Source organism: Aspergillus wentii, assembly GCF_001890725.1.
Source record: "Aspergillus wentii DTO 134E9 unplaced genomic scaffold ASPWEscaffold_2, whole genome shotgun sequence".
Lineage (NCBI taxonomy): Eukaryota > Fungi > Ascomycota > Eurotiomycetes > Eurotiales > Aspergillaceae > Aspergillus > Aspergillus wentii.
In genome coordinates, this window is record NW_024467833.1 from 2151658 (window position 1) to 2171727 (window position 20070).

Here is a 20070-nt window from a genome sequence, read left to right on the forward strand (position 1 = left end):
TGTCAACAGTGACAAGGTTGGTTCAAAGTACCCCGCTAGAGACCGTCGCCACGATTATACAAGATTTGCTGACAGCGATTTTTCTCCGTCGACAGTGCAAGCCCAAGGTACGAATTATACGAACGAGTTCCTTCTTCCCCTGCATAACGATGCTCATGTTTCCAGAAATGTCGTCAAGAATGTAAAAAGTCTTGCCCCGTGGTTCGAACGGGTAAGCTCTGTATCGAAGTTTCTGCCGAGTCTAAGATCGCTTTCATTTCGGAACGTCTTTGCATCGGTTGTGGTATCTGCCCTAAGAAATGTCCTTTTGGCGCAATCCACATTATCAACTTGCCTACCAACTTGGAAACCCAAGTCACCCACCGTTACTCGGCCAACAGTTTCAAGCTCCATCGTCTTCCCATGCCCCGTCCCGGACAGGTTCTGGGTCTTGTCGGAACAAACGGTATCGGAAAGAGTACGGCTCTGAAGATTCTCAGCGGCAAACTGAAGCCTAACCTTGGACGCTTTGACAACCCCCCGGATTGGGAGGAAATTCTCAAGTACTTCCGTGGATCTGAATTGCAGAGTATGTATCGCCCTGTCTACTAGACAATGGAAGCATGCTAATCCATGTAGACTACTTCACCAAGGTGCTGGAAGACAACTTGAAGGCCGTTGTGAAGCCCCAATATGTCGATCAAATTCCCAGAGCCGTGAAGGGCCCAGTCAAGAAGGTCGCAGACCTCATCAAGGGCCGTGCTCAGCTGGACAACACGGATCATGTCATGAATGTTCTGGGTATGTGATAACTTGGTCGCATAAAATACACAATTTCTAATGTCTATGCAGAACTTAAACAGGTTGCGGAGCGTGACATTGATCACCTTTCCGGAGGAGAGCTTCAGCGATTTGCCATCGGTCTGGTGTGTGTGCAGAAAGCTGATGTGTAAGAGTCCAATTATCTCGACTATTATCTCCAGAAATGTTCTAACTAAGTCCAGCTACATGTTTGACGAGCCGTCTTCCTACCTCGATGTCAAGCAGCGTTTGGCCGCCGCCCGCTCCATCCGAGAGCTTCTCCGCCCCGACGATTATGTCATTGTTGTTGAGCACGATTTGTCTGTGCTTGATTACCTCTCTGATTTCGTCTGTGTGCTTTACGGAAAGCCTGCCCTGTATGGTGTGGTTACACTGCCTGCTTCAGTTCGTGAGGGTATCAACATCTTCTTGGATGGCCACATCCCCACTGAGAACCTTCGATTCAGAGAGGAATCCCTCAGCTTCCGTATCACCGAAGCCGGTGATGAGTTCCTTTCTGATAAGGGGCGCGCATTCAGCTACCCCAACATGGAGAAGACTCTCGGTAACTTCCACCTGAAGGTTGATGCTGGACGCTTCACCGACTCGGAGATTGTCGTCATGATGGGTGAGAACGGAACTGGGAAGACTACTTTCTGTAAGATGCTTGCCGGTGCTGAGAAGCCGGACGGTAATGTTTCCGTACCCCGCATGCACATCAGCATGAAGCCCCAGAAGATCACCCCCAAGTTCCAAGGCACCGTGCGCCAGCTTTTCTTCAAGCGTATCAAGACGGCTTTCCTGTCTCCTCAATTCCAGACCGATGTCTACAAGCCTCTGAAGATCGACGACTTCATCGACCAGGAAGTTCAGAACCTGTCTGGTGGTGAACTGCAGCGTGTTGCTATTGTTCTGGCTCTTGGTATTCCCGCCGATATCTACCTGATCGACGAGCCTAGTGCCTACCTCGACTCCGAGCAGCGTATCGTGGCTGCCAGAGTTATCAAGCGTTTCATCATGCACAGCAAGAAGACCGCCTTTATTGTCGAGCACGATTTCATCATGGCCACCTACCTCGCTGACCGTGTCATCGTCTTCGACGGACAGGCATCCGTCGATGCCCGCGCCAACACCCCCGAGTCCCTGATCACTGGTTGCAACAGCTTTTTGCGCAGCTTGGACGTTACCTTCCGTCGTGACCCTAACAGTTACCGCCCACGTATCAACAAGTACCAGAGTCAAATGGACCAGGAACAGAAGCTCAACGGTAATTACGTATGTATACCCCATAAAAACTATTATACGTCACTGTTTACTTTGAATCATGCTAATACATATATTTTCAGTACTTCTTGGAAGAGGAGAGTTGAAAGGGGCATCCCTGACAAACACAACCGCGATCATCGCAAGCGCAATGATCGCGACTCCGACCAGCGACGAAACCACCGTCGCGGTAAAAGGAAGAGCCTTTGGTTAGTGGCGTTTTTCGGCGTTTGCACGGCCTCGACTATCCAAGTTAGGCGGCGCCACCGTCGTGGTGTGCACCTTGACGATGAGGCTGATGCGGCAGAGGGGGAGGATGATGATGAGGATGGCGACAATTTTGATTGGGGGGGAACAGTGGTTGGCCTTTGAATGGTCCCAGTTCACTCTCTACCCTGCATCTAGACGTCGTTCATCTATCATCATACCTCCCAACTCTTGTTGATCAGTTTCCAACCCGCGAAATAATCGCTGGGGAACGGGAGCCTGGGCTTCTGATCAATATGGGGCTTTCTCTGGTATCGGGTAATTTAGGATTGGCATGATCATGCCGGAGTTTGGGTCGTCAAAAAGCTTTTACATGATGTTATGATATAGATGGCTCTTCGACCGAGATGGTCAGGGTTTAGTGAAGATGTAAAAACTGGGGGCATGGGTCAAGTTAGGAGGCCACTGTTTAGAGGCCTCTTGACAGGCATTCTTGTGCTATGTTAGTGAATATATTATTTGATTCTTGGTTTTTATCCCAGTATTGATCTTCTATGGAGAAAATGCGAATATTTTAGCATTTCAATACAACGTGTTTATGGCTATTAGATTTCGTGAAGCCGCTCAGCAGTAATATATATCTCGACAGCACATTTGGTAACCGCTCTACCATAAACTAAAATTTACTATTATATCAGACAGAGTACTAAGCTTGGTTTTTAATTTTCTAATATCCTGTCTCTCCCAGGCATATTCTATATTGATGGAGGGTTGATATGTTGTCATCCATAAGCACTTGGCTTGCAGCTAATCTCGACTAAATAGGCAAGAAACAGAGGCCAACTACCGAGTATTTCACAATACCTAGAAAAGTCGAGAACGTCTACCTATAAGCTGTGCGTCTTAATGTTTTCTATATTATACCAATCATATTGACTTGTGCTTATTGAAATACTGTGTACAAAGTACAAACAACCACTTAGGGCAATCTACTCCTCTTCCTCGATCTCTCCCTCCTCGCTGCCAGAGTGGATGGCCTTTTCCTCTCTCTTCAAATCCTCCACCGCGGGGGTTCGCTCTTGATGGTCTCTATCCCTCTTTGCACCCTTGCTGCGCTCTCTCTCCCGGCTGTCGCGACGATACCGCTTATTGGAGCGACTTGCCACACTCTCCGCATCACTTTCACGCCGACGTCTACGGTCATTGCTGACAGTGCTGCGAGTGTCACCGCCGTAATCCAACTCATCGCGACTGCCACGTGGATCGCCACGGGTGCGGTAGAGTCTCTCCCGCTCATCCTCTCGGCGGTCATAGTGGCTCGTAGAGCGAACGCTACGTTCCCGGTCATAATCACGATCACGGTCACGGTCACGCTCGCGATAACGATCTCTGTCCCTGTCGCGTTCCCTTTCCCGGTCTCGGTCTCGGTCACGCTCTTCCCGCCTGTCGCGACTTGGTGAGAAGCCGCTAACCTTCTTGTAAGATCTTTCGCGGTCTGCTTGAGCTTTACGACGATCCGCCTCGTAAGCATCAGGCTCAGGACTGCGGCTGAGACGACTAGAGGCTCCTCTTCTTTCGCCTCTATAGGAGGCCCCACGGTGATCGCGATCCCCGCGGTCATAATGATCCCGCCGACTACCACGGTCACGGTCTCGAGGCTCGCGATCTCTCTCCATATCTTCTTCCTTTTCTTTCAGGCGGCGGATAACCTTGTCAAAGGCAGCCTGTCGGAGCTCGTCGGATTCGATCGCTTTGTACTCCTCGAGCTTTTCCACCTTTGGTCGCACTTCATCCCAGGTATCCGTTGCCCTGACAGGAGGCTCCAGGCGCTTGATCCGGGATCGCAGGGCATCGACAGCGCGTCGTTGATGGCGGTCCGCGGCGTGCTTTTCTTCCTCGGTTCTTCGAACGGCTTTTTCTTGTACACGCTGGAAAAGGAGCTGAAGAATATCAGGATCAATCTTCGCTGTTCTGCGATCTGCAAGCATGAGAGAGTTGAATTCCTCAAAGGTGGTCTTGGGAGTGACATCGTAGCGTTTGTCCTGTAAAACGGTGTTAACAAAGCCACAATAGATATACGTAGAATTTACTCACATCAAGCACATCCAAAACGTCATTTCGCGGACCCCGCAGCGATCTTTCCTCTTCCTCCAGGATGTCCCAGAAGAGGTCGAGAGGACTTGAACCTGCGTTGCCCAGCATTCCTAGGTATCGGGGATCTTCCCGGATCGTTGGGTAGATAGTCATCCATTTGGTTCCGGCCTTGATCTTGCCCTGGGATCTAAGCTCTTTGAGGAGGTCCAAAAACTGCTCACGGGCGTGACGCTCCTTTCTTGCCTTCGCTGCTTTATGCTGCTGACGAGCGTCGTTGAATGCTCGTTCAAGAGCCTTGATGTGGTTTTCAAAAGCAGTCAAGATGTCAGACTTACTCAGAGCCTTGAACTTCTCATCGCTTTGAACCCTGTCGTTTGACTGGATCATGGATTGTGCTTCAGACCAGCGGGTGTACGGCTCCAGGTCCAAGGACTTCAAGATATTCACCAGCTCGTCCATCGCGGCCTTACGTTTAACAGATTCCTGTTCAACGTGTTCTTTCTTCAACTCGACAAGATACTCCTCGAAGAGCTGCCGTCTTTCGTTTTCATCATCCGTAGACCTGAAAATAGTCTCGCCTTCGATGATCGGCCGAATAGTCTTCCAGCGACTGTAGTACTTAATTTCAGGGTGCCGTTTCAACATGGTATTGAAATCTGCTCTGAGCTTAGCGAATCTTTCTTTCGCCCGGTCCTTTTCCTGCATGCGAACCTCGACCGCGTATTTCTCAAAGGCGGCTTTGCGGTCTCTCGGGTCCTTCAAAGCGCGATACTGAGGGTCTTTGATGGTGGCACGCATTGTCTGCTCCCAAGTCCAGTCAGGATTAGCATTGTGGCGCTTGAGCATCTTCATGAACGCATTTTCCGCCTCCTCGAACGAATTGTATTCCGGTTCCGCCTGGGTGGCACTCAGTATGGGAGCCGCCAGTCCATTGTCCACCGAGCCATATCCACCACGTCGGTCACTAAATCCTCGGTCGTAATCCTCGCGGTCACGCTGCTGTGGGTAGGAGGGGAAGGAACTGACGCCGCCTGCAACAAAAGTAGGTCCACTACCTGCGCGTCAGTACATGGCGACAACTAAAGACATGGGGTTCATAGAAGAGACTTACGCTGCGGCGGGAGCTTGAGGTGCTGGTGCCTGTGCGAGCGCATTTTTGTAAACATCTGGCATCTCCCAAGTGCTTTGCTTGCTCTCCGTGTTGTACCAGTATTTCCGGCCACCCTCGGCGGTATACTCCTTCCACGGCTGATTGGCCAAAGCCCGCTAGAAAAAAACAGAGATATAAATGTTAGACATTGCAGCGAAGATAAATCTGTGCTATACACATACCTCGATGGGGGTCATCAGCTCAAAGGGCTTCGCCCATTGCGTCGCCTTCGTCTGGATATTATAATAATACACTCTCCCATCGGAATTGCGAGCCTCCTGCCAGAGAGGAGACGCGCCCGACGGGGCACTCATCGGATTCATAGCGAAACTGCAGATTCTCCCACAGGCGGGATGCTGCTTTTGATGTGGATGAATTGTCGCCTGTCGAAAAACGAAGCAATTTGGAGCTCTCTACGGGATACCTTGCGCCAAGGCCGTTGTTTGCGCTGTTTGCATTGACCCCCCCGAACTGCGCATCACCGCCGTCGGTATCAACTTGTCTTCCAATGCGCTCCCCATCTTGAGACCCTTTTATCATTTATATTCGCCTATTTCGTGCTTGTAATATCATCTACCTTTATCTACGCAGTAGACGGGCATGCGACTGTGACTGTCGCAATGCCGAGTCTCGAGATCCCTGGGGAATTTCTAAGACATGCTGTTCTAGATACAGTTGTCCCGCATGCTTCGAATATAGATTTGGAGGTTGCATTGACATCTGCTTTGGAGGAAGGCGCAGATGATCTATCAGACGTACTTTCGCATATCTCACAGCGCTCTCTTCTCTTCTTTGGTACGTCGGGAGGTGTAATCCTGATTGAACCCCATCTCTTACTCATATATAGCGATACAGATGAATTCTGCACCGCCCGCGTTGTCCTCAGACTCTCCAATTGCTCAGAAGCCAGCGTGAAACATCACCTTCCGCTCCTCGAACTCAGAGTCGATGCCTTTGCCATTGATCCCGCGGAATCAGTTGCGGAGAATCCAACACCTACGAGAGACCTGATCTTCTCAGGGGTTGTAAGTGGAAAGGAAGATCCCTTGGTGGTGGTCAATGAGTTCGAAGGTGATACGGGAACCGGAAACCACGTATATGTAATATGGAGTATCGAGGCATTCTTGAGTAAGGTCCTTTGGTGGTATATTGCATTATGCTTCTGTGCTGATGATGTCAGAGCGGCCACGCATTCGTATCCAATACCCTTCGATCCTGTTCATTGCTTCTGCTAGTCTGAACCCATCTCAAGGCCGAAACCCGGATTCTCGAGAAGATGATTATCTCCCTACGATGGTCCCTGCGTCCACGAACATCTTGCAACCATTGTCAGCAGATAAAGCATTCAAGAAAACAGACCCATTCCTTCCAGCGTCAAGACTCCTACGGGTTGTACCAGCAACATACAGTGAGGACCCAATATATAATGTTCAGCAACAATCAGGGCATCCCATTCGGGTTGTCCCTGCAGCTAGTGCAAGAATCCGTTATTCACGGCTCAACTCATACTCTGGTCGACCAACGACCGTGGCAAGTCTCGATTTCGAAGTGACACCGTTCTTGGATTGCGATGTTGTATTGGATAAAGCGGATCTTAAACTCTCTGATGGTACCATTGAGACTTTATCAAATGTGCCGGGGCTTATTCCACCCATAACATGCCGCCCAAGGGACGATGTTACTCTGGTATACAAATTGACTCCAGAGTACGGCCCGGAACCCAATCCTTCGACCACTGTGATGATTAGCATTTTGCATATATCTCTAGAAGCAGTTATAAACCTGTCGGACGATTGTCAACCCCGGATCTCCATGCAGTGGAGTACAAACATTGATTTCTCTTTGGTTTTGAATCCGACTTTTGGCGGACCGAGTCCAGCCTTACAAAGGAATAACCGCCCGGCAAGCCTCCCAATGACACCAAACCAAGGCAATGCCACTGGTCCTCCTAGCCGAAGTTCTCTACGAGAGCGGGCATACTCTGTAACAGATTTGGGGGTGACCATATCATTTGCTGGCCCCGTCAGCGTTGAAGTTGGCAAGCCATTCTCCTGGAGTGTTTTCATCGTCAATCGGTCGACAGTGCCTCGAAAATTTGCCATGGTTGCCCTGCCCCGACGAAAGCGAGCGGATCCCAGAGGACATGTTGCCCGTCCATCATCTTCGTCTATCTCAAGTCCCAAGGAAGACCAGGTTGCAGAGGCAGTGACAGACGACAATATTGTGCATGCGATGCAGAAAAGCGTGGCCGGTCAGGAAGCGGAACTCATTTGCTTGAGTACAGATATTCGTGTTGGGTAAGTTTTCGAGTGATTAATTGGGGGTTTTTTTGTCTTTATTGATCTGACTTGTTATATCTGCAGTCCACTTTTGCCTGGAACATGCCATTCGACAGAATTGAAATTGCTTCCCTTGGCTCTGGGCTCTTTACATTTAGAAGCCGTGCGCCTTGTGGATGTCAATACCAACGAAACGACGGATATCAGAGATCTCCCCGACATTTTCGCATCTGACAGTAGAGTCCCATCGTGATGAATGCAGAATACGATAGAATAGAGCTTCTATTATTACCCCACAAATATTGCCTAGTGTGTATAACATCCGGGGGATGACTGGGTCTCCATTTGGCAATAAACCAAGCCAATGAGAATACAATGCATGACTTATTAAAAAATGAATAATAATTGAATGATGAAGATCATTAATAGTAGATCATAAAAGGGTCCAGTTCAAAGAAATAGAGTGTTTCACCAACTACAATATCCAAATTCTTAGATTCTGAGCGCTCGAGTGTTTGAAGCGGCAAGCGGCGTGACCGGCAAAAGCGGCGGCAAGACGCAAGGCGCACCGCGCAACAAGGCAGGTGATCACTCGATCGGCGATGGTTAGCAGCAAGTGTCTCTTAATTAATCTCATTGCATTTGACAGCCTGGAGATCTAGTCACCCATCGGACAAGTTCATCTTGATCCACCGACAATCAACATCCGCTGCTCGCTGGTTGTTGAGGCATTAGGTTATACTGACGTCTATATATTCTTATCAGTTTTAATTTTTCTTGTCTGCCAGATTGCACACTCCTTTTTTCTTTGCGTCATACTGTTACGCTCGCCTCTTGGACTCGATACCGCCGATCGCAAAGTCGTCTATCATATCAATTTTCCATCTTTATCTTACTTTACTCAATCATGCTCTCCTCAGCGCGACGAGGAATCCTAGACGGTCTTAATCGGCGATACATTTATGGTCGTGTGGTATGTGATCGATCTCCTTGGTGGATGATGGATGTCTTTGAACAGACATCCCTCAAAGAACTCCCACTGCCCCATGCTGCGTTTGGCTACACTATGAAAGGGAAAACTTATTCTGACTATCTTTAATTTACAGCCTTTACTTCATGCGATAATCTTTCTGATCGAGCTTGCGGCTGCGATGCGACTTGCCGCCAAATTCAACTCCTACTATGCGGAGAAGCCGGGTAAGCTTACCATCACCTGACTCGGACTGTCTGGAGGGAGGGCTAACTTGACTGTCCTTCATAGTGCTCACCACCATGGTTACCAACGCCGTAAGCTCGCTGGATAATGTGACCTAGATTTTGATGGATATATATTAATTCTGAATGTTGGTTTTAGGTGCTTGGTGGAATCGCCGATACCGTTGCACAGTTGATCACAGCCTTCAAGACTCGATCAGCCCGCACTCTACCTACTACTGGTGACGACTTCATTTCGATCGAGGTTCATGAGCTAGACAAGGAAAAGCCACCGGCGGTGGGAGAGCTGGGCTATTCTAGGAACTTGGCGCCGCCATTTGATTTCGAAAGACTCACTCGATTCATGTCATATGGTTTCTTCATGGCGCCGGTCCAATTCCTCTGGTTTGGATTCTTGTCTAGAGCATTCCCACTCACCAAAGTGAACCCTACTCTCCCAGCTCTGAAGCGAGTTGCTGTTGACCAGTTTATCTTCGCTCCTTTTGGTATGGGCGTCCCCACCTATGCAAGCAACCAATGTAACTGACCAATTTAATGTAGGTCTGGTGTGCTTCTTCACATTCATGACAGTTGCCGAGGGAGGTGGTAAGAGAGCACTGGCTCGCAAATTCCAAGATGTATACATGCCCACACTCAAAGCGAACTTTGTGCTCTGGCCTGCAGTCCAGATCCTCAATTTCCGGGTTGTTCCCATCCAATTCCAAATTGTAAGCTCTCTGGTTACTTTGTTAACTTCTTATGCTGATTCTCATGTGCAGCCCTTCGTATCGTCCGTCGGTATTGCCTGGACTGCGTATCTTTCGTTGAGCAACTCCTCGGAGGAAGAATAATTAATCTCGACCACAGTGATGGTACCCATTGCCAATCGTCACACGCACGCACACACATACACACGTTCATCCATGCTTCTCGTCTCTTTCCTATCTTTTTGGGTTCTCTGTCTCTTTCCACGGCGTCTCGAATGGGCGTTAGGGGTTTTGCTACCTTACTCTCATGAGTGGTATACGGGTGTTTCTCGGTCATCAAAGGAGGGCAAAATATTGCGGCAATAAAACAATCAATTTCTGTTTAACGAAACAACGCAATCGCATTGAACAACATTTGGATTCTTCTGTAGCCTGGATTCGTATCGATCATGAGGATGTGCCAGCTAGTCGATCAGGAATAAAACCGGCCTCCGCTACATCCCTAAACAGACGGGTCGAGCATTCGACGAAAACCCAAGCGGCATTTGATAATTCCACCTGAAACCTGGAACTCCCTTATAGATCCGAGGGTACTCGAGAATTAACAGGCACATGGATTTTCGTCCTCCCCCAACCCCGGGCTCTTCCGTCATCGATCACGGACATTGACATCAGTCCCGCATCAGCCCGATGCGTCAGCGAATCTCTCACCGGAAGCCCCACCACTTGACAAACAGTACCAACTACCCCGCCGCTGAGCCGAACTTACTATCAGGTTCACCGTGAGCGGTCATTAGTATTTCATATTTTGCAACCTCGTTTCACCCCTTTTCCAGGACATATCTGTTCATTTTTTTGGAGGTACTTCGTCTTTCCACCCACGATTCCTGACCTGCACCACTGACTTGAACGAACCTAGAAGATCATTCACAATGTCTCTCACCAACAAGCTTGCTATCACTGACGTTGACCTCAAGGACAAGCGCGTCTTGATCCGGGTATGTTTACTGGAAGCTGCTGTATCCATTGGACGTCCTCCTTGTGCTAACTTATGGTTGCTGTCAGGTCGACTTCAACGTCCCTCTCGATGCCGAGAAGAAGATCACAAACAACCAGCGTATCGTTGGCGCCCTTCCCTCCATCAAGTATGCTATTGAGCAAGGCGCCAAGGCCGTCGTCCTCATGTCCCACCTCGGCCGCCCCGATGGCAAGAGGAACGAGAAGTACAGCTTGAAGCCCGTTGTTCCTGAATTGGAGAAGCTGCTCGGCCGCAGCGTCCTCTTCACTGAGGACTGCGTTGGCAAGGAGGCTGAGGAGACCGTCAACAAGGCCTCCGGTGCCCAGGTCGTTCTCCTTGAGAACCTGCGCTTCCACGCCGAGGAGGAGGGCAGCTACAAGGATGAGGAGGGCAAGAAGGTCAAGGCCGACAAGGAGAAGGTCGCAGAGTTCCGCAAGGGACTGACTGCCCTGGGTGACATTTACATCAGTATGATGCGCTGAATCTCGTACCTATTCTTTGGCTAATACCGTATCCTTTTAGACGATGCTTTCGGAACCGCCCACCGTGCCCACAGCTCGATGGTTGGTGTCGACCTGCCTCAGAAGGCTTCTGGATTCCTTGTCAAGAAGGAGCTTGAGTACTTCGCTAAGGCCCTGGAGAGCCCCCAGCGCCCATTCTTGGCCATCCTCGGAGGCTCCAAGGTCTCTGACAAGATCCTGTTGATCGACAACCTGCTCCCTAAGGTCGACAGCTTGATCGTCACTGGTGGTATGGCTTTCACCTTCAAGAAGACCCTCGAGAACGTCAAGATCGGTGGCAGTCTCTTCGACGAGGCTGGAAGCAAGATTGTCGGCGATGTTGTCGAGAAGGCCAAGAAGAACAACGTTAAGATCATCTTGCCCGTCGACTACGTCACTGGCAACAAGTTCGCCAAGGACGCCGAGGTTGGCTACGCCACCGATGCTGAGGGTATCCCCGACGGCTGGATGGGTCTCGATGTCGGCAAGAACAGTGTTGAGCTGTACAAGACCGCCATCGCCGAGTCCAAGACCATCCTCTGGAACGGTCCTCCCGGTGTCTTCGAGTTTGACAACTTCGCCGAGGCCTCCAAGGCCACCCTCGATGCCGCTGTCGCGGCTTCTCAGTCCGGCTCCACCGTCATTATCGGTGGTGGTGACACCGCAACCGTTGCCGCAAAGTACGGCAAGGAAGACAAGATCAGCCACGTCTCGACCGGCGGTGGTGCTTCCTTGGAGCTGTTGGAGGGCAAGGAGTTGCCCGGTGTTTCCGCCCTTTCCAGTAAGTAAACAACATAATCCGCAGAAGGGGGGAACTACACATACAACCCACCTATTTTGCTGGGTGGGGGCTGTCAATGATTCGAGTTACAACACTCTGAACCAGCAGCCAGACCTTTTAACTGGTCTTATAAACGAGGGCGACGCTGTCCATGAATGTAATGTACACAGAACGGTCAAATTAATTGGAATAAACCAAAAGTTATCTTCCAAAGAAGGGTTCTAATGGTGGATTAATTATAATAGATCTGCGTCCTAAGCTTTGAATAAATGGGGGCTGTCGTTGAATTAGAATAGCTGATTGCTTATTGTGGCGGTTTACATGAGATAGAGCGTATAAATAACGTATTAGACAGGAAATTTGCCAGGCTTGAAGAATGATCGGCTTCATCAATAAGAAGTAGATACTCGTAGGATATATCTTTGGGGAGACGTTGCACACTGCTTCTCAGCTGTGATGGGGGAGCCGTCCAGTATCTGACACTTTTTAAGCTGGTGTCCTTCGCCCTACTATCACGACGGTCCCTTCCAGAAATGATTCATTTAAATGACACTCATTCGGATGATTTCTCATTCGAACATTTTATCTAAATCCATGCCCAAATCTTCATCTGTCTTTTTGTGTTTGTGCGTATGTGGGAGCCCTGCTATCCGTTCTATGTTCCGTAACCGACTGAAAAGCTCAGAGCTCAATTCATTGCGAACCGGTATCGTATTCGAGATAATTAGTGGGATGCTTCGACCTTCTTCAGTTCCTCTCTGTAAATAAAACGAGTTGTTAGCCTAGCATGCAGATACGGGGTGTCGGTGAATGATGGGCTATCGCGTAATCCATGGAGGGGCAGAGCAGGACAGATAGGCAATTCAATTCAGCAAAGGGGAGAAGGCACGCACTTCAACTGCTTCGAGAAGTCCTCAGCAGCATCATCATCATCCCAGCTTTCCTCCCACAGATGGACGTCATTTCCGTTGGCGGATCCTGATGGTTGCTCGGCTTCTTCTTGGGGCCAGTCTGCAAAGAAACCCGTGTGGTTAGCGCACAGCTCCCATCTCCAACCATCGAACCAGCAACTGTGTATCTTCTGACCTTCAACGGGGAAATCTTCAAATTCATCGTCCTCCTCCAAAACAGAGGGCTTCTGCTGCTGCGGTTGCTGGGAAGGCTCGGCCTTGTCCTGTGTTGGGTTCGACATGGTGGGCGGGTAAGGTGACCGTGGAGGGTCTGAGTAAAACGGGCTCGAAAAGGGTATCGAACAATTAAGAGGGTTTCAACAGGAGTAACGGAGGTGGAATGTGGTCGTCTCGGAGAGCTTAGGTGAGCTGGAGGAGGTGGCGATCGGGGTCAAGGGTCTGTCTTGCGTCCGCGGCGGTTCCAGAAGAGGTCACTAGTGGTTACTGAGCGCGGAGATGCTCGATGGCTCTAGCGCCCACTGACGCAGCCAGGCCCAGGTTGGCTGCTTGATTGATCCAGCACGTCGAAAATCACGGTCAAATCAGGCCTGGTTTTCTAGATTATTCATTTAATGATAATCCTCATAACTAATATTGATATCTCCCTTCAAGGATCAACGGAGGCTCTGGGAAGCTTAGGGGTCACCCGATAAAGTCACAACAGGCAAAGCATCCCGTGGACTCTGTCTTAGGTACGTCTTCTTGACGGATGTTCGCGGGCTTCACTGGCTGGAACCGAACGACCGTTTCATTGCCAGGCGAATAATCACTAAATATCTCACTCCTCTCTGGCAGAAAAAAAAAAAAAAAAAAAAAAAAAAACAAGAAACTCCGCCTCCCTCTAGTGGATCAGGACTCGGCTCCATCCATGATTCTACTATCGTTCCTCTGCATCTGATTTCTTTCTTTTTCTCATCTTCCCCCCCGTCCGCGGAGAGAGAACTGGGAACGAGGCTCTTCTTGTTCGTTCCTTTTGTTTGTCCTCTTTCTCCTCCATCTTCCTCCGGCTCTTTATCTCAAAGGTTATGGTCTTGGTCGTTCCTGGTTCATATCTGATGGGAGAGTCTACATTCTCTCCATTCTGTCTACCTCTTCTTTCGGTATCCGAACCCCTCCGCTCTGACATATGAGATAATCGCAATTCCATCGTCCATCCCACGCTTTTGCGGATAATTTACTTGCGGGCTCTTTCCTTGCCGATTTCGTCTCGCCGTCAATTTTTTCTCTGTCTTGACACCTCCAATATGTTCCGCGTAGGCTCATGGCTGTATGGCAAGAAGCCAGCCAACACGCAGTCTCTCGACTCTTTGTCGGAACTGCGGGATCGTGAGTATTTCTTTGGGGAATTTCTTTCGCTGCCTGTTGCGGACAAAGTAGACTGATTTGCTATTTCTTACGGTTGGAAAGTCGAGGATGCTATGAGAGGTATGTGAGAAAGCTTACGTCGGATCTTCACTTTCTTTTTCCTTTTATGGCTTAGAGAAGAAATGCTGATTGAGTATACAAACAGCGGCGACTCTGATCCTCAATGACGATGTTGATGGCGCCGAAAATGGTCTCACCCAAGGATCATCGTCTTTCCACAATGTGCGTATGGCCTTGAAACGCGCCAAGAGCAGAACTGCATTGGATGTCACTGCTCGATATACCCACCTTGCGCTAACACGGTCCATTTCCCTATAGCTTGGAAAAGGCGTGGTTGCTTTCATTCGAGCAACCTTGGGATTTGAACAGGATATTATGCGACAAGGTGTGTTTGGTCTTCCGCTCAAGGCCTTGTTCCATCCCGCCCTGACCTTTGACAGCATCGGAACGACTCGTCGAGGCGGAAACCAGCGCATCTAGCGACCAGCATCGAGCGCAGCATAATGCGCATGCACCTAATAGCTACCACTCACAGATGTATACTCCCGGTACGGAATTTGCACTATGCCAGGCCATGGCACAACTCATGAGTGCCGTTGTCGGTGTTTTAAACGAGAGTCTTACGGAGAGTATCAAGGGTTTCTATAAATTGAGAAAAGCTTTCATAACCCTTGATGCAATCCTCAAAATGGAAGAGAAGTTCATGCAGGAAAGAGAGTCCGAGTTTGTGACACCAGCTGAAACTGGGACTCCGCGCTCCACCGCGTCGAACAACTCGACCACAAAGGTCTACAAGACGAACAAGGACGCCGATAAGATCGCAGCTCCTTTTGAAGACGAAGAGTTGTCTAAAAAACTAGCAAACGTGGAGGTTTCTGAGAAGCCCTCGGACTCTGCATCAACCAGCCCGGCGGCAGCCATGCTTGATCACGACCCCGATTCCGACATCTTCAAAAACGAAATAGACGTCTTTGTCCACTCTGGCGCCAATTTCTGTTTCGGCATTCTCCTTTTGCTCATCTCGATGGTCCCACCGGCATTCAGCAAATTGCTCAGTATCATCGGGTTTCATGGGGATAAGCAAAGAGGGTTGAGGATGTTATGGCAAGCCAGCAAATTCCACAACCTGATCGGTGCACTTGCTGCCTTTGCAATACTTGGTTACTATAACGGATTTGTTCGCTATTGTGATATCATGCCCGATGCCATTGACGGAGAAGACGCAGATATCGAAGGGTATCCCCAAGAAAGACTCGAGTCTCTTCTCGCTACGATGAGAAAGCGATTCCCTAACAGTCAGCTTTGGATTCTTGAAGAGTCCAGAATGAATGGGGCAAACAAAAACCTCGAGAAGGCTTTGGAGATGTTGTGTGGCGAAAACCACAGTCCTCTTAAGCAAGTCGAGGCATTGAGAGTGTTTGAGAGAAGCTTGAACGCCATGTATCTGCACAAGTATGAGCTCTGTTCAAAGTCGTTTATAGAGGTAAGTTACCTTGTTTATCATGCCAAAGGGAGTTTCAACGAAACTAACTTGATTTAAAGTGTGTTGATCTGAACTCTTGGTCACGCTCATTGTATTATTATATCGCCGGATCGGCACATGTTACCCTATATCGACAAACCGCCAAAACCGACCCCAAGCAGGCAGCAGAACACGCTGCAAAGGCTTCAGAGTATTTCCGCATGGCACCTCCCTTGGCTGGGAAGAAGCGTTTCATGGCAAAACAGCTGCCTTTCGACGTCTTTGTAACCCGAAAAATCGCCAAGTGGGAAGCCCGCGCTCAGGAATGGAAGGTGCCCTTGGTTGATGCTGTTGGCGTTGATCCCATTGAAGAAATGATTTTCTTCTGGAATGGACACAGCCGCATGACAAAGGACCAGCTGGAGGAGTCGTTAACCAGGCTGGATTGGTCAGGAAGTAATGACAACAAGACCTGGCCCCAAGAAGGTCCAGAGGAGAGAGCAATCCTGCAACTGCTACGAGCGGCCGTTTTCCGTTCCCTGCACAGACACGAGGAGGCAAAGGAGATTCTCCAAACCCGTATTCTCAGCCATGACAAAATGCTTTTCAAGGGCCATCTCAAGGATGACTGGATATGCCCGGTTGCGAACTTTGAAATGGCAGCGAATCTGTGGATGGAGCGCCCAACGTACATTTCCATGCACAGTACATCCGAATCATCTCTACCCGAATATTCCGAGAAACAGCCAGTTAACTCGGGCAAAGCGAGAAACAAAGAGGACCTTGAGAGACAGAAGGTCATGGAATGCAAGGAATACCTTGAAAAGGCAGCCCGGTGGGAGAGCTACGAACTCGATGCTCGTATTGGGCTCAAGGTGACGGCTGCATTAGAGGCAGTGCACAAGTGGGAGAGTACCCATTCGCTCTCCGACGAGAATTGATTGATGGACGTTTTTATGCCTTTTACTGATTTCACTTTATAAAACGACTGACTTGAGCAATGAAGTCTACGCATGATGTTAGTGCAACTCGGAGGATGTCAGGAATCATTCCGCGGCTGCTAGGAAAAACGGCGTTGAATTTCCTCTACAAGAATCTCTTTTAAACCCCACAAGCTCTGTTGACTGTTAAATAGAAATGGAATCTCACCTTGACTCGTGTGGATAATAATCCGTAGCCTTGGGGTTATCTGTAGACTGCATAGCCACGTGACCCCATTGACTTCCCTTTTGAGCCATCATCCTCGACTCTTCAGCCTCGTCTTTCCTCGTCACTATCACATCTCACCCTCCCACCAACCCTCTGCTCCAATTGGCCTCCATCACCTTGCCCTATCTTGCATGCTCGCTGACCATGCAGACATACTAGGAACTACATACTCGCGTGCGCTGAATGCCCGAGCGAACGGCCGAGGCCGAGGCCGAAGGTTCCACATCGAGCTATCTCCGTATTCCCCGTGGCGATCCCTTCTTCAAACGCCACTCCAACGTGGATTCGGATAAGATTCCGTCAAGAGTTTTAAAGGTTTTGGCGTCTTGGCTTCAAGAGTTGAACCGTTGAAGGTCTAGATGTCAAGACCCAGGTCAGTGAAGACAGCGGACTAGCAATCCTTCGCACATCAGAAAGCTGCTACTGATGCTTGACTACAAGGTAATTGTGACCATCGCGCATGAGATTCCAAGCCACTGCCATAAAAGACAAAGAGCCCCCCCCCCCAAAAAAAATCTGAATACTCCATCCATATCGGACGTCCGAAATCCTGAAGTTTAGGGCGCGGTCCCGGCTAAATCGGCCTGGTTGTTTCTCCAACGGGGTCTAATCGTTGTTCTGACTCAATTTATTTCAAGCAGAGAAAAAAAAGTCTTCAGGAAAGCGTTTGCCATTTATTGTCTGGTGGTTCCTGTCCCACGTCGCCCGGAATTAAAAAATTCTTGGTACCCCAGCCCTGTGACGTCGGCTTTTTTCAGTGCCTCCTTGCCGGGCAAATTCTTTCCCATTAGAAGATTACCCTTGATAAGACAATTACGCATTTCCTGCCTTTTTATTTTTATTTTTATTTTCCAACTTATAAAACACAAGGCGCAATTATCTCTGCCAACCAAAAACTCTTGCGACACAATTGATGTCACATTTATGAAGTCATGACGGGACACGACCATTACTCTCGAAAGTCTAGCGATGAGGACATCGATTCGTACGACGGGCCTGGAACATCCGACAATGAAGGTACCGATGGAGCTTTAGAGAAGCAAACCACTGCAGCCTCGGGCTTGTCTGTATTCGAGACGCGCGCTCAGTCGGTGGTGTCAAGAATTCGAAGCAGGGAACCCGGCCAAACTGCTCCCTTCACGCATCCGTTGTCGCATACCAAAACCTCAAGTGATGTGATTGTTGATTTCGACGGACCGGATGACCCCTACAGGCCGATGAATTGGAGCTTCAAGAAAAAGGCCGTGACTACTGTATTGTATGGATTGACAACCATGGGTACGTTTATCATTCCAAATAATTGCAGTATGAGAACAGCATCGCTAATTAATTTCTTGACTTTAGGCGCAACTTGGTCTAGTTCTATGTATGATCTAAATTCCCACTTGATCGCATCTACGTAGCATACTGACCTAAAAAAGCTATTCGACTGGCATTAAACAGATTGATTCCCAATTCGGCGTGGGCGAGGAAGTTGGCACCCTTGGTACCTCACTGTTGCTGTTTGGGTTTGGTATGTTTTAGTTCCTCACAGGAAATATGTCAATCGCTTGCTAATCTCGATTTTTCTTATCTAGGATTGGGGCCCCTTGTATGGGCACCGCTGTCTGAACTTTATGGGCGCAAGCCTGCAGTTCTGGCCCCTTACTTTATTGCTGCAATCTTCTCATTTGGCACAGCTACTGCCAAAGACTTACAGACAGTTATGATCACCCGATTTTTTACTGGATTTTTTGGCTCTGCTCCCGTCACCAACACCGGTGGAGTGCTGGGTGATCTTTGGACCGCCGAGCAACGAGGCGCCGCTATTGTTGGATACGCCATGGCCGTGGTAGGAGGACCGGTGTTAGGACCAATTGCTGGTGGCGCAATTGTTCAGAGCTACCTTGGCTGGAGATGGACTCAATACGTGAGTTTTAGATTCCCTTTCACTTTGTTCTATACGCTGATCCAATTGACTGTGAAAAGATTACCGGCATAATGATGTTTTTCTTTCTCACTATGGATGTTCTCTTTGTTGACGAAAGCTACCCACCTGCTCTCCTGGTCAAAAAAGCTCAAAGGTTGCGATTCGAAAGTGGAAATTGGGCCTTACATGCGAGGCATGAGGAATGGGATGCCACGTACAAGGAACTGGGAAACAAATATCTCATCCGACCCTTTCAATTATTGTCGACGCCAATTTGCTTCTTGGTTGCCCTGTATGCAGCATTCGTTTATGGTATTCTTTACCTCAGTCTTGCCGCTTTCCCCATTGAGTTTCAAGAAGTACGAGGCTGGAACCAGCTGGTTGGTGCCTTGCCATTCTTGGGCTATCTTGTTGGAATTCTGTTTGGTGCCTGTGTCAATCTCTTCAACCAGCGCTTTTACGTCAAACGACTCAAAGCGAACAATGGCTTCCCTGTGCCCGAGGCTCGTCTTCCGCCAATGATGGTGGGATCCATAGTTTTCGCCGCAGGATTGTTTATCTTTGGTTGGACAGGCTCTACCGACATCCACTGGATTGCCCCAGTTATTGGCGCTGTATGCATAGGCTTTGGCTTCTTCACCATTTTCCAGGCCGCCTTGAATTACCTGATCGACACCTTCCAGAAAGTTGCCGCCAGTGCCGTGGCAGCAAATACCTTCCTTCGCAGTCTTTTCGCCGGCACCTTCCCCTTGTTTGCCAACATCATGTTTCACAAACTTGGTGTAAATTGGGCCTCTAGTGTCTTGGGATTCGTTGCGGTGGCACTCATCCCAATTCCGTACCTCTTTTACATCTACGGCCGACGCATCAGAGCAAGGGGCAAGTGGTCCAAGGCCTCTGTTCAAAATTAATCCGGTGCCTTATCACCATACGCCCCTTTTCGCGGGCTTTAGCGAAGAATTACGCCATGGAATTTTCTTTTAATGCAAGGAACCCCCGTCCATGGCTGGTCCAATATGCCTGCATCAACCTCCCGCCCTCCCACTTTCAGAAATGCCGGCGCAGGGGTTTTGAGCGACTCGTTAAAAAAAAACTCAGCATATTTCATTATACCCCTTGATTCCCCTAATCTTATCATGGTTCCCTTTCATGCATCTGATGTTCTGAGATACCACTAATGATGATCGCATGGATTTTTTTCT

At 49.1% G+C, this 20070-nt stretch overlaps 9 protein-coding genes across 9 annotated transcripts; 7 read left to right on the forward strand and 2 right to left on the reverse strand.

The window, feature by feature from the left end:
- The first annotated feature begins 96 nt into the window (after nt 1–96).
- Nucleotides 97–2241, forward strand: ASPWEDRAFT_344758 (uncharacterized protein). Its single transcript, XM_040834008.1, has 5 exons — nt 97–568; nt 619–780; nt 832–928; nt 984–2055; nt 2127–2241. The coding sequence occupies exons 1-5, from the start codon at nt 403–405 to the stop codon at nt 2148–2150; spliced, it is 1521 nt and encodes a 506-aa protein (XP_040692555.1). The 5' UTR covers nt 97–402; the 3' UTR covers nt 2151–2241.
- A 998-nt stretch (nt 2242–3239) lies between these two features.
- ASPWEDRAFT_168755 (snoRNA-splicing protein PRP40) lies at nt 3240–5817 on the reverse strand (the record flags this gene model as incomplete). The annotated part of the gene is made up of 4 exons (XM_040830342.1): nt 3240–4292; nt 4345–5395; nt 5456–5610; nt 5677–5817. 4 exons carry the CDS (start codon nt 5815–5817, stop codon nt 3240–3242), a joined length of 2400 nt encoding a protein of 799 aa, XP_040692556.1.
- Nucleotides 5818–6011: 194 nt separating this feature from the next.
- Nucleotides 6012–8218, forward strand: ASPWEDRAFT_36562 (TRAPP trafficking subunit Trs65 domain-containing protein). Its single transcript, XM_040834490.1, has 4 exons — nt 6012–6289; nt 6350–6622; nt 6675–7791; nt 7858–8218. The coding sequence occupies exons 1-4, from the start codon at nt 6115–6117 to the stop codon at nt 8024–8026; spliced, it is 1734 nt and encodes a 577-aa protein (XP_040692557.1). The 5' UTR covers nt 6012–6114; the 3' UTR covers nt 8027–8218.
- A 341-nt stretch (nt 8219–8559) lies between these two features.
- On the forward strand, nt 8560–9834 carry ASPWEDRAFT_36563 (uncharacterized protein; the record flags this gene model as incomplete). Its single annotated transcript, XM_040834491.1, has 4 exons — nt 8560–8746; nt 8880–8970; nt 9035–9060; nt 9128–9834. Coding segments are annotated over exons 1-4 (566 nt in total), but the record flags the coding sequence as incomplete, so codon positions are not given.
- Nucleotides 9835–10606: 772 nt separating this feature from the next.
- Nucleotides 10607–11981, forward strand: pgkA (phosphoglycerate kinase pgkA; the record flags this gene model as incomplete). The annotated part of the gene is made up of 3 exons (XM_040827533.1): nt 10607–10672; nt 10740–11160; nt 11215–11981. The coding sequence occupies 3 exons, from the start codon at nt 10607–10609 to the stop codon at nt 11979–11981; spliced, it is 1254 nt and encodes a 417-aa protein (XP_040692559.1).
- A 368-nt stretch (nt 11982–12349) lies between these two features.
- ASPWEDRAFT_36569 (proteasome regulatory particle lid subunit SEM1) lies at nt 12350–13175 on the reverse strand. The gene is made up of 3 exons (XM_040834492.1): nt 13060–13175; nt 12867–12984; nt 12350–12731 (listed from the first exon to the last, which is right to left on the reverse strand). Exons 1-3 carry the CDS (start codon nt 13163–13165, stop codon nt 12698–12700), a joined length of 258 nt encoding a protein of 85 aa, XP_040692560.1. The 5' UTR covers nt 13166–13175; the 3' UTR covers nt 12350–12697.
- Nucleotides 13176–13725: 550 nt separating this feature from the next.
- On the forward strand, nt 13726–16959 carry ASPWEDRAFT_36570 (TTC39/IML2 family protein). Its single transcript, XM_040834493.1, has 6 exons — nt 13726–14249; nt 14331–14348; nt 14434–14510; nt 14607–14673; nt 14729–15771; nt 15831–16959. The coding sequence occupies exons 1-6, from the start codon at nt 14168–14170 to the stop codon at nt 16689–16691; spliced, it is 2148 nt and encodes a 715-aa protein (XP_040692561.1). The 5' UTR covers nt 13726–14167; the 3' UTR covers nt 16692–16959.
- Nucleotides 16960–17038: 79 nt separating this feature from the next.
- ASPWEDRAFT_36572 (uncharacterized protein) lies at nt 17039–17729 on the forward strand. Its single transcript, XM_040834494.1, has 2 exons — nt 17039–17400; nt 17601–17729. Exon 1 carries the CDS (start codon nt 17143–17145, stop codon nt 17308–17310), a length of 168 nt encoding a protein of 55 aa, XP_040692562.1. The 5' UTR covers nt 17039–17142; the 3' UTR covers nt 17311–17400; nt 17601–17729.
- A 162-nt stretch (nt 17730–17891) lies between these two features.
- On the forward strand, nt 17892–19779 carry ASPWEDRAFT_168761 (MFS transporter; the record flags this gene model as incomplete). Its single annotated transcript, XM_040830343.1, has 5 exons — nt 17892–18237; nt 18304–18325; nt 18381–18472; nt 18537–18868; nt 18928–19779. 5 exons carry the CDS (start codon nt 17892–17894, stop codon nt 19777–19779), a joined length of 1644 nt encoding a protein of 547 aa, XP_040692563.1.
- Between the last annotated feature and the right edge of the window lie 291 nt (nt 19780–20070).